General features: G+C 40.1%; 1 protein-coding gene across 2 annotated transcripts in view; it reads right to left on the reverse strand.

Moving 5' to 3' along the window:
- The window catches only part of rab11fip4b (RAB11 family interacting protein 4 (class II) b), a 28,275-nt gene extending 24,518 nt beyond the window's left edge, over positions 1-3,757 (reverse strand). The window contains exon 1 of one of the 2 annotated variants that reach the window (XM_085162874.1): positions 3,266-3,757. In XM_085162874.1, coding sequence (XP_085019000.1) covers positions 3,266-3,343 — 78 coding nt within the window. In that variant the 5' untranslated portion in view covers positions 3,344-3,757. The remainder of the gene's footprint in view (positions 1-3,265) is intronic. The other variant, XM_085162875.1, reaches the window with a different exon arrangement.
- Between the last annotated feature and the right edge of the window lie 8,213 nt (positions 3,758-11,970).

Raw genomic sequence — 11,970 nt, forward strand, 5'->3', positions numbered from 1 at the left:
GCCCGGGGGCCAGATTAAGCCTGGCAAAGACTCCAGTCTGGTCCACTGGATGGCTTTAGAAAATGTGAAGGAGGGCACAAATATTGAACTTCAATGTATTTTCATAAGTTTTACAACTTTTAAAAGGCCTTCCTGATTGCCATTCACTCTGCACCAAAACTATAGATAAACAATAAAAATTAACACACTGAAAAGTTCCTGTTTTTTCACTATTTTCTATAGAAATTTCTTTTTTTTAACAATTGGTCCACTGGGGCAAAAAATGGACATTACTTAATGTGACACTTGTGACTGTGATACATTGAGAAAACAGCCACAGGCTTAAATGTTTGCAGTGGCAACAGTATATAAACTCTTATGGAAACTTAATTAATGTTATACCTTGTAGTAACATCAGCAGGCTACTCGGCAACCATCCTAACATTTGACTCGGTGTCAACTCAACAAAATACAACGTCAACAATTTAAATAAACATCTGCCATCACCATGTCAACACGTTCAAAATTAATAAATGAGTTTATGTTTAAATACATGGAATGATTATTTGGTTTCGGTATTTAATTGGGTATCAAAAATCGATCGTGCAGTTTTAATTGGTATTGGTGCAAACTACTACTTTCCTGGTATCCTGACATCCCTTTTTTATCATCAGGCTGGGGGTTTTTTATGGACAGGAAGACTAAAATTAAGGATATCAGTTTAGTTTTAGTTAAATGTTGCTTCTCACTGTTGCTGGTGACACTGATATTTACCAATAAAGCATGTGTGTTGGTTTTCAAACACTTCATAATGATAAATAATAATAAAAATATACCTTATATATAATGACAATGGTATAAAAAGCAGGCCCAATTTGAGCAATGATTAAAGCCCAGTGACCGTCTGTTTCATCTTGAAAAATGAAACTGTTAAAATGAAAATAGTTGTGTAAGCATCTGTCACAATAATTTAAGTTTAACCCAAGGTGTATGTTATGAGGAAGTGCATTTATAAGAAGCTGTCACACAAAGCGGGTAGGTGTGAATTAGCTCATTTGCCCTCGGTCTCGTTTGACATGTGCTATGTGCTCCTGCCAAACAAAACAAAGAAGTTGGCATTAGCTGGCAGAAGTCATATCAAAATCATGTATGCTTTCCTGTAAGTACTGCAGTCAATGACTGTAAGAGATGCGGCAACTTCAAATGACTGCTTTATCAGTCTAAAACCCAGAGATATAAAACAACAAGGAGAAAATAATTACTCTCAATCATATTTTTATCCATTATAAACTTAAATAATTAATAAACCATCAAATCTGATGACTGTTTCATCTTTTTGTCCTCAGCGTTGCAATCCACTGATTAACGATTCCCTTGAATTATCATCGTCACCAACAAAAAGAGAAGTTAGTTATCTTTCCCGAAAAGAGGAAACACTGACTCATTTGGAGTTTTACAAGCACTTAACACTCGCTGTCCAATTTACTGTTCAGGTTCGTTATTTCACAGCTTGAGAGTGTTGTGTCTAGAGTGTTTTATGAGTCATCAAACTCGTGTCCAAAGAAAAGAAGGAGGGGAAAAGGACACCATCCTTCTTCAACATAGTGCATTGTCTTTCTCTTAACTGACAGCTTGTGAGCCCACTTGCTGTCGGCTATTGAACGGAGGCATTTCAGCGTGCTGTTTGGCAGACACTCAGCAGGTGGTCTAGCCCCTGTCTGCCATAGACGGTTGCATTAAAACCCTATTATCTGTTTTTAAAAAGTAACTTTAAAACACTGGTAAATGGTGAGAGCCAGGGGAGCTTCAGCAGCATTCGATTAATATTTATTTTTAAACCTAGAGTACATGATCTCAGTGACGAAGAAGCTACAGTATGAATGGTCCTGTTTAGATAATTGCTTGTTTTGTCTGTCGATTGTTGTGTCTTTTCTCCCAGTAGCAGTGTGTTAGAAGGCCCGGAAGAAATTGTGTAAGAGGAGTGACTGTGACTCCTGGAGATTAGCTTTCATTCACTGAGTACAGCTCAGAACTGCATGTTAATCTAGTTATTCTAGTCCCTGAGAAATACAGGTGCACTGGTACAAATACTTGGCTATGAGACGGTTTTGGTGATGGAAACAAACATCATATTACTGTAAAAAGCAATTGTGTTAAAGTGTATGCCCTTAAACACATTTGTCTTTTCAGTAGAAAGATCTTCGGAGAATGTTTTCGTTTCTTTTGGTCCGGGGGAATCGACAGCCACTTGTCTGCTCAACTAAGAGAGGGCAAATCTCATTATGTAACGTCCAGTCACAGAGCAGCAGGTGTATTCAAAGTGACTACAGAGTCTGACGTCATGTATATGTTGCCACTGACAATAGAAATAAAACTCCCCTTGCCTTTCTATTTTTGGAGAGTTGAATAAATACGCTCAAAAGTTACAGCAAACACGAACGTGTGCAAAAAAATATCAGGAAGGATTCTCCATGTATTTTAAGTGTGCGTGCTTAAATAAATCATAGCATTTGCAAACAATTTAAATGTATAAAAAGAAAAGTTTGTATATGTGCAGTGGTCATGTGACAGGAAATCTGTAGTTTTGTGGGATGTTATTAATGAACTTTGGCTCATATCAGCTGATGGGAATTTTTAAGTATGAAATGCCGCAAAATGATGATGATAATGATGATGATTAGATAGATACATTTATTTGACATTTATAAACACAACTGTAGAAAACAACTTTGTCACATTTATCTGCTGTTCTTTCCGTTTCTTTCTTTCTTTTTTAAATAAACTACACCTGGACATTCACTTCACATGTCTTTTCATCCCTCTCTCTGTCATTCTCCGTGTCTCCATCCAGCTACCCTAGTTTCCAATTAATCCCATTACCCTCAGGGAGAGATGCTGGAATGCAAAGGAAGCAGAGGGAATATGACAGGAGGAGGGGGGAGACAGGAAAGCAAAGAGAGGAAAAAGAAGAGAGGAGACAGGAGTGTGCAGGCATGACACCAACAGCTGAGCAACACAGACAGGCAAGCTGTGAGGCAGGGTCAACTGCGTGCAACACTCACATTCAAACACACAAACCGGGGGACAATGGACCGCCGCTGAAGCATCACCCCCCTTAACTCCCCTTTAACTCAGCTGTCTTTCCCCCAACGCTTAAACTGCTTTTCTTTCACTAAACCCCAGCTTCTCCCTGCGGACCTCTTTCTGTGTTTTGTTCTCATTCTGTCAAGTCATCTTTTATCACCCTCACATTTCAGCAGGCTTGCTGCACTCCCTGGTCTCTTACCCCGTTAACTAGTGCGGGGAGTCCATGATCGGCAGTCTCCCTCTTTCCACCAGCCAAACCGTGTTCCACTGAAGTCATCCAGTCGCCCTGTTTACCAGGGCTAAGTCCGTTGTCTTGGCTTTCACGCGCACAGGTGTTCCCTTCAAAGGCAAGTGTGAGGGCAGGAGGGGGGGAGGCGGAAACGACGGAATAGTCCAAAGGGTGAGTCCCCGGTAGTGGTATAGTCCACGGAGAGGCAGAGGAGCGAGGCAGGCTGTGTCTTTCTCTTTAAAAACACTGCACTGGCTTTTCCCGCACCAGCGCAGACTCTCTTTTGACAAACGCGTGCACGCGCAAACACACACACACACACACACTCTCTCTCTCTCTCTCTGCACCTCACACACTTTCTCTCGCTCACTTGTTCGCCGGCTGACTCGCATTCACACAGCGAGAGCTCGGATCGGGCAACAGTTGTTGAATTCATGGCCCCTCCTCCTTCTCCTCCTCGCTCCCTCCTCCTTGCAGGTGGTCGCTTAGCAACTGGCTGCTGTGGGCGGGGCTTGTGAGAGTTCTCACATTGCTGCACACTCGGCTCTCAGCTGCCGCCCACTCAGGCTATATTTGCATATGAAGCCCGGCCTGCCTAGAAGTCGGACTCCCGGTGAAGAAGAGGCCAGTGCATGTGTGGGCTGTGAAGAGGGGGAGGAAGGTGACGGTTGTCACTAAAACTGAAACAGTTTGCATTCGGTGATGCAGCAGGTTGCATGAGATAGGTCAAAAATACAAGATGTGCTGGTTAGTCATAGCGGAAAAGAAGATCAAATTTAACACAGGAAGCATGAGTGAGAAGGAGAGAGGGGATAGAAAAGAAGCTGCAGGCACTGGTTGTTCATTTCACTTAATGAGGTCAGGAAATATCTTGGCTGTAATGTAATTTTCGAGCAGAGGAGCAGACAGCAGATACAATAAAGTGATTATATGATAGAAAATTAATTTTTAAGAAAAAAAACCCTCACTGAGTTACTCAGTTCTATGTTGTTAAACAGAATGTTTGGGGGGCTGGTCAGACAAAACAGCCATTGTAGGCAACATACCTCATATGGCTTGGGCTTCAGAAAAATCATTGTAGGTGACTGACATGTTTGCATTTCATTTATGGGATGTAAAGAGATAAAGCTTGGCGGCACAGAAAATCCTCTCAAAAGTGCATTCTGAGAAAAGATGCTTTTCTTGGTGCCTGCAAAGTTTACATTTCACAGCTACAACGAGTGACAACTTTGAAGATCAGTGAAAATGTATCCAATTCTTCACGTTCATAAGGTGCTTACTTGCTTGCATTCTTAGGTAAAACCTGGATAAATAACTTTAATATGCTATAATTCAATGCTATAACTCTATGCTAAAACTATTTTTGCTTTAACATTTGACAGAACAACTTTTTTTCCAGTCATGCTATTTCCTCTGCACTCTTATGTAACTTCCAAAAATTCTATATATGTCGGGAAAATGGCCTGTGAGTGGGTTCTCTATAACGTGAACCATTATTAGCTTAGCTCCACAGAATATCTGAATCATTCTCACAACTTCTACTCCATGCTTTACTCCTTACTTTTATTGTGAGTCGGCCACTGCATCAGAGTCTCTTATAAGAGACAGAAATACAGAAACAAACTGTGATTTGGTGTATTGTTTACTTTTGGTTACTTATTTCTTAATAGTTGAGTAATTCTACATTAAAACTCAACTCAATAGTCTGCTCTGTAGACTGCACAGAAGAATTTGCAGTGTCCCCATGAGGACTTATGCCAAAGTAAGATTAAAGGAAACTTACCAGCACTGTAATGTAATTAGCTCAGATTGCATAATATTTAACAAATGATGAGAAAAATCATATATTTCTGACTGTAGGATAACAAAGTTTGAGCCTTTATAGTATATGGGCTGATCTAGCCGGTTCTCATTCCCAGGGAATCAAACACTGCTGTTTTGTCAAAGCTTCTGGTGTCTCAAAGATAAAATCAAGGTACCCTTAGGTGTCGTTTCTGTGACGCACAGAGATATGACAATATTGAGAGGGTCTCTCACTCCCAGATTATAATATGCGGTCCACTTTTAAATGCAGTGGCTAAGCGTCATATTAACAATTTAAAACAAGATTTATTTTAAACCTAACCAAGTAACAAGCTGATCATTTTTTCCTCTCTTAAAATAGATTTTTATCTCTAGGTGTCCAATATAGAAATAACCAGCATGTGAAGGCACCACTGACCAAATCTGTGAGATGTCAGAGGCAACTGACAGAACAGCAGTTTTTGACAGCCTGGAATAAAAATGTGTTGAGTGTTTGTTGTTGTAAGTCATAGTGCTATTCTGATCCAGCAAAAAACCCTGAACTACCAGTTTATCTGGCTACATTTTCTTAACAAAAAAGAAAATGAAAGATGAGATGAGCAGTTTTTTTTTATTATGCTGCTTCATTTGGCCCAAATCAACAACTACCATTATTATTATTGTCACATGAGAACCTCCCTGGCTGGCTACCTAAAATATAACCAGCTAGTTCCCCATGCAGCCTAAACATAAATCATACTACTGCCACCTATAACAAAAAAAAAATCCCTGCTGATTCAACTTCAGAAAGATGGCAACTCCTCTGTATCTCTATTTTTAAATGCCTGTGGCTGTATTTCCTTACACACACATCTAAGCTATATTCTCTAATGATAAAATGGTGATACAGTATCTGTGTGCATGCTTCTGTTTGTATGGTGTTTGCTAAAGTTTCACCACTCCGCGTTTTGTTCTGGTAACTGGACTCAGCAGCTTTTGGCATGAGCTGCAGTCAGCTGAGCCAGATCTTAATCTTGCTAAAATTACAAGGAAATGCCAGTGGACCTATTACCTCCTCACTGTCTTTGACTCTCTCTTCTGCTTGTTGACATATTTTCAGTGTTTCAGTGTGAGCTTTGTGACTCATACTTTGCTTCCCTCTCTGTCTCCCATGTGTGTAGTCTTAGAATAACAGTGATGAAAAACAAGGGGAGAGGTGGTCAGAAAGAGGCAAAAAGAAGAATAGATATGATTTACATTAAATCAGCCAAATAAATCAGATTATGGGGAAAGGAATGCACCGTATAGTCTTCTTCTTTCTCCTCTTTACTTCTCGAGGATGCTGGCAGTTGCTCAGCCAGTGGTCTGTGGCTATTTGTTTACATGCAATTTGTTAGAGAGTTGGCCCCTTTCCTTCTTTTCAGAGAAGCCATTTACAATTCTATTCATGTCTACCTGCCTCAGCAGCACATACTTAGGGACAAGAGGGTTGGTTTTAACTACATACCTTCACAAAGTGTTATAGTAATACTTTTTAGTAAGGGGAAGATCGAGCTCAAAATCATCACATTAGTTTCTGTAACTGGGTTTAATGGACTGAAAGCAGGTGCAATATTAAAGCAATTAGAGGAGGTGGAAAAGGGGATATAGTGGTGTATGGATCCAAATTATATTTCTAATGCACAAACACATTGTGGGTATTAAAAAAAAAAAAGCACAAACCTAACACCTAACAAATGTGTATGTTGCAGAGTTCAGCTGAAACAGCTCTGTGGGGATTCTCAACCAGCTGCTGGGATTCGCAGTGCAGCCAGATGAATGATGGAGGGAGAGGGTGGGGGTGGAGAAGATAGAGAGAGGGAGTAAGAGGCTGCGGAGAACAAGGGAGGAAAAGGAGAGCACGATAAGCTTGTGAAAAGTAGACGAGGCAGCAGTACTGTTGGCGGGGGGTGGCGGTTGTTGGTGGGCAGCTTATTTGCGCTGAGTGCTTTGAATGCCAATAACTCTGCTGCTAAGTGCAGAAACACAAGCTTTGGACATGGTAAGACCAGAAGAAAACATTTTTTGATATTCAGATTTTATTTCAAAGAAACATACTCCATCATTCTTTTAACCTTTTGTCCCTTTAAGTGGACATCGGGTCTTGTTTGATCGCAGAATGATAGAATGAGGACTAAGTGAAGCCGATGATATTTCACTGAGCTTTTCTTTTTATTGAGTTTTCATGTTTCATGCTAAAAACAGTTTCAGCCCAGTTTCTCTATGTTATCACTGCTTCTTTCCAGTCACAGATGAGCCCCACCCTCTGGTTTGTGAGCCTGGACATGTTGTTTTCTAAAACCTGCTCACCTATTTTCTGTTTGATGTTATCAAAGGACCATCTGTTTGGTGGTAGTGGGCCCCGTTGTCCTGTTTTCATGCATCATCCTAAAATAAATTTACTGTACTGTCAGATTTACAGTACTGCTGTACTGTCAAGGGGATGTCCCCTTATCCCCTTTCCCCCAATTATAATAATTTAAATAAGCCTGTGCAAGATTACAAACTCATCTGTTACAAACTTTAATATCATTTAAGGTCATTCTGCAGAACTACAGGTACCTTTTTAATTCTGTCCTACAGACACAACAGTCTGCTATCATGATACAGGAGGAGGAGTTTATTATATAAAACCTGAGGTCTGACAACATGAAAGCACTAAGTGCAGTTTTGTGAGAGTCACTATAATGGAAATGCTGGCAGAGAAGGTGTTGAGAGAAAGGGGTCAGGCCGAGTGTGAGTGAGCTAATGGTAGACTGAAAAGGATGAAATCTGCTGCAACATTTTCTTGCTATCCGAAGGGCTGATACAAACAGTGAGGCTATGAATACATGTGAATAAAAATGTAGAATATAAGCGTGACAAGTCAAACCAAACCATGAAAAGAAGAGCGCAGAGACATACATGTGGGCCATATCTGGGACTGCGAAGCTGTGGTGGGCTGGAGCCTATCCCAGCTTTCATGAGTCGGGAGGCAGGTTACACCTAAGCCAGGTCACCAGTATATCTTAAGGCTAACAAAAAGAGGCAGCCACCTATTCAGTTTCACAGTCACACCTGTGGCCATTTTAGTCACCAGTTAATCCAACATGGAAGTCTTTGAATCGTGGGAGGAAAGCAGAAGACCTGGAGGCTTCCCAGCATGCACGGGAAACAAAATTTTCCCCTTCTTTTTACTAAATCACAAGACTACATCAAGAAGAGTTGAAACAATGAATCGACTACTTGACTTAATCTTCTTGGAAATGATTTCTTTCACCTTTTGCATAATAAAGTGTAATAAATTCATAAGGTTTGGAAAATCGGTTGAAAAAAGAGTTGGCGATGTCACAAAAGCTTCACTGTGAAACACTGAAAATATTTTCAAGGAATCCTGCAGTTAAAATACTATGAAAATAACCCAGACGTGTAACTCTATTTGTAGCCATGTGATTGTTACAGGAGTGAAATCAGGTCACTGGGTCAGTGTTGCCTCTGTGGAAAACTTGATATATTGATTTCTGTTTACATGGCAACAATTCATCCATTTGTTGTGGCACAGTGGACCCTGACAGGCTGATGGATGACCTGAGTGTCTTCCAGAATGTACAAAACCGTAAATTAAAAACTGTTCAGGAAGTGGTGAGGAGTTGGTCATTTTTACTGTCTTGCTGGATAGATGTGCAGATATGCAACTACACATATACACACAGACACACTTTGACAGTGTATGTGGCAACCATGCAAATGACTGCACATTGCAGTGGAAGCACTAATTTACATTTACCTGGAAACAGACATTAAACTCTTTCTTGTCCTGGTTCAGTAGGTCACAGGGCCCTGTCAGTGTTATACAACTAAAAATGTAATTTCGCAGGTAAAAGTGCCTTCAGTAAAAAATGCAAAACTATTAACTAAACTTACAGGGGAAGCAAACTTTTGCTTTCTGCTATTCCTGCTTCTTCTTTGCAGATTTTATTTGACTTTTAAAGTTATGTTTACGCTGGCAGTTAGGTAGCCTTAAGAGAAAAACTTTGGTTTGGTTTGATAAAATTTGTATGTCATACAGAAAACATGGATGGATTAATGCATCTATCTTTCAATTATGTGCAAACTAACATAGAATAATATTATAAATCATCTAACAAGCCCCACAATTAAGGCTTCATACCTCGAACTCTAATTTCTGATCCCTGCATGAAGGCAGCAAAACGGTACTGCTGGATGTTTAAAATGTATCAAATATAACACGGTGCAACCTGTGGTGAAGTAAAGTCACTGCCCCCCCCCCCCCCCCCCCCCCATCAGTGAGTGATAACTAACACAGATACTCTATCAGTATGCTGAGTAGGCCCAGCAAACAGGTGACTGACAACACATCAAATCCTTATGATCAATACGTGACCTGACCATCCATCTATCAAATTGCCACACCACTGGGACAGCGGGCGACAGATGAATCAATGAGGAAGGGAGAAGGTGGAGATACAGACAAGTCTGATTACAGGAAAGCGAGCAAGAGTGAGACAAAGTGAAGGATCTGACTGACTGCCCATGGTGGAATCGCAGGTCAGAAATGAATAAGAAGAAGCAGAAAAAGAAGGATGTTTGGTGTTTATAGGAGGTTTTTGCTTCCGCTTTTTAAAGGTTACTCTGGGAAGGGAGGGTGCGAACTGAGCGGAACAATGCAGCTAGACAATGGCTGCTAATTAGCCTGACAGACGGGGGAAAAAAACACTGAACCATGAAAGGAGTCATTGGTGAAGGTCATGAAATACAAATACACTGTGGAAAGAGAAGAACAAAGAGAAGTGGATATACAAACACAAACAGCCTTTGAGCTTTAGTCCTTACCCTAAATGGACACTAGTGCTGTAACAATGTCAGATTTTTAGTTTACTGTGGCCAATTAACCAAAACAATATACATTTGCAATCAGCACCCATGAATCATCACCCATGAATATCAATTTATTAACTATCACACTTTTCATCAAACATGTGGTGCTTTACAGTTGCTGCAAACAAACCGAACACATCAGACAGTATGAACGTGCACTGCTTGAACAGAGTGCGGTGTATGCACTCTGCATCTGCCTAAAGATGAACACAGACATCATTCAGTCTGCTCAACATAGGAAGTGTTTTTCTTATACTTCCACAAAAGCATCACAGTATTGGTGTTAAAAGACACCTGGATACTGACACAGTAAAGTGGCAGTGATCACAAGGAAAATCCTTTTTATATTTCTTGCTCATGTGGAGAACATATTTGAGTCATCGCTGAGGTTATTGCATTTTTTTCTGCACTGCCATGTTGTGATGCTACAGAGGACAAAAAAACACCGGCTGAAACTGATTGTGCAAAGCTTCTCTTGCGGTTATACTGCAAACCTGAGGTTTAATAATGTGCAAAACCAGGATGTGGTACCAGCAGGAACAAATGAATTTGGTGTGAGAAAAGTGTCTGGCCACTTCAATCATTTACAAGGATGTTTACGGTAAAGATCATCAAGCTAACACTATCAAAACAGATGCGCTCAACTACTCCTTCATAATAACAAGACACCTTTTTAATTCTTGTCACATTGAAGTTAAGCTAAAACGTGCCCTAACCCCAACTTTTAACTAATTGTGAATACTATATGATAGCACGTAATTCCTAAAAAGCAAAGGGACTGTTACAACCTGTCATAACATGAAGTGGAGAATGACACAAGAGTAAATAACTAAAAATCTGAGGTTAAAATGATTCAAAACTGTTTGGAACGGCGTTCCGACACCTTTGGATATTGAGCAGTTAAATCTAATAGACAGATTAATGCGTATTACTCTCGAATGAGTATATTTATTGTGTGTTGCAGCTTGGCATTTCTTCCAGTGATGGCATGGAGATACTTGCATAGTAAGAAGAAAATAATGTATAGATGATGAATAGAATCTTATTTTGTATTTTGATCTCTTACTTGGATTTTATAGTTGTCACTACAAGAGTAATATTTTGTTGAGGGATATTTTTTTATTTTTTTCCAGAGTACAAGTTCCCAGTTAACCAATTTCTTGGAATTTTTTGTCTCCTTGCTTATTGATCGTGCTTATTGGTTCAATTTTGTTCCTCCGCTAAAAATTGCTAATTTCTACGGAGCCCCTTTGATGACATGGTCCAAAAAATAAATCAATTGTGGCCACAAAATACTACTTCGTGCCTTCGAAATAGTATAACGTGCCCACGAAATACTATTTCGAATTTGTGGGCACAAATTTGGTATAACGTGGCAACGAATTAAACGAATTACGCATTTGTGGCAACGAAATAGATAACGTGCGCACATCATATTGATACAATTCCTGGACAGCTGCGTAGAGACATAAGCATAAGAGTAGGCTAAACCTATACACCATGGACAGAGACAGTATGATTGAGTTTTATTTTAGGCTGGGAATGAGCTACAAATGCATTTTGAAAAGCCTGGCAATGCAAGGAACCATTATTACAGAGAGACATTTAAACAGGATATTGAGAGCCCAGTTGCTTTACAGACGTAAGTACGACCTGGGATAGATTTTATTGTCAACCAACTGCAAGGGCCTGGGAAGGATCACGGTTATCGGTCAAGTGTTTCGTGCCCACAAATTAGCATTTTGTGCGCACGTTATACCTATTTCATGCCCTCAAAATAGTATTTCGTGTGCACGTTATACCCATTTCGTGCCCACGAAGTAGTATTTTGTGGCCACAATTTATTTATTTTTTGGACCATGTCATTAGAGGGGCTCTGTAAATTTCAGTTTGTGTGTTGGAGGAGGAAAATAGTGGTGCAGTCTCGAGTGTGGATATGGACATTACCTTTATTTTTATTGTACAAAAGGATCAGA

Source organism: Neolamprologus multifasciatus, chromosome 6 (genome assembly GCF_963576455.1).
Source record: "Neolamprologus multifasciatus chromosome 6, fNeoMul1.2, whole genome shotgun sequence".
Classification (NCBI taxonomy): domain Eukaryota; kingdom Metazoa; phylum Chordata; class Actinopteri; order Cichliformes; family Cichlidae; genus Neolamprologus; species Neolamprologus multifasciatus.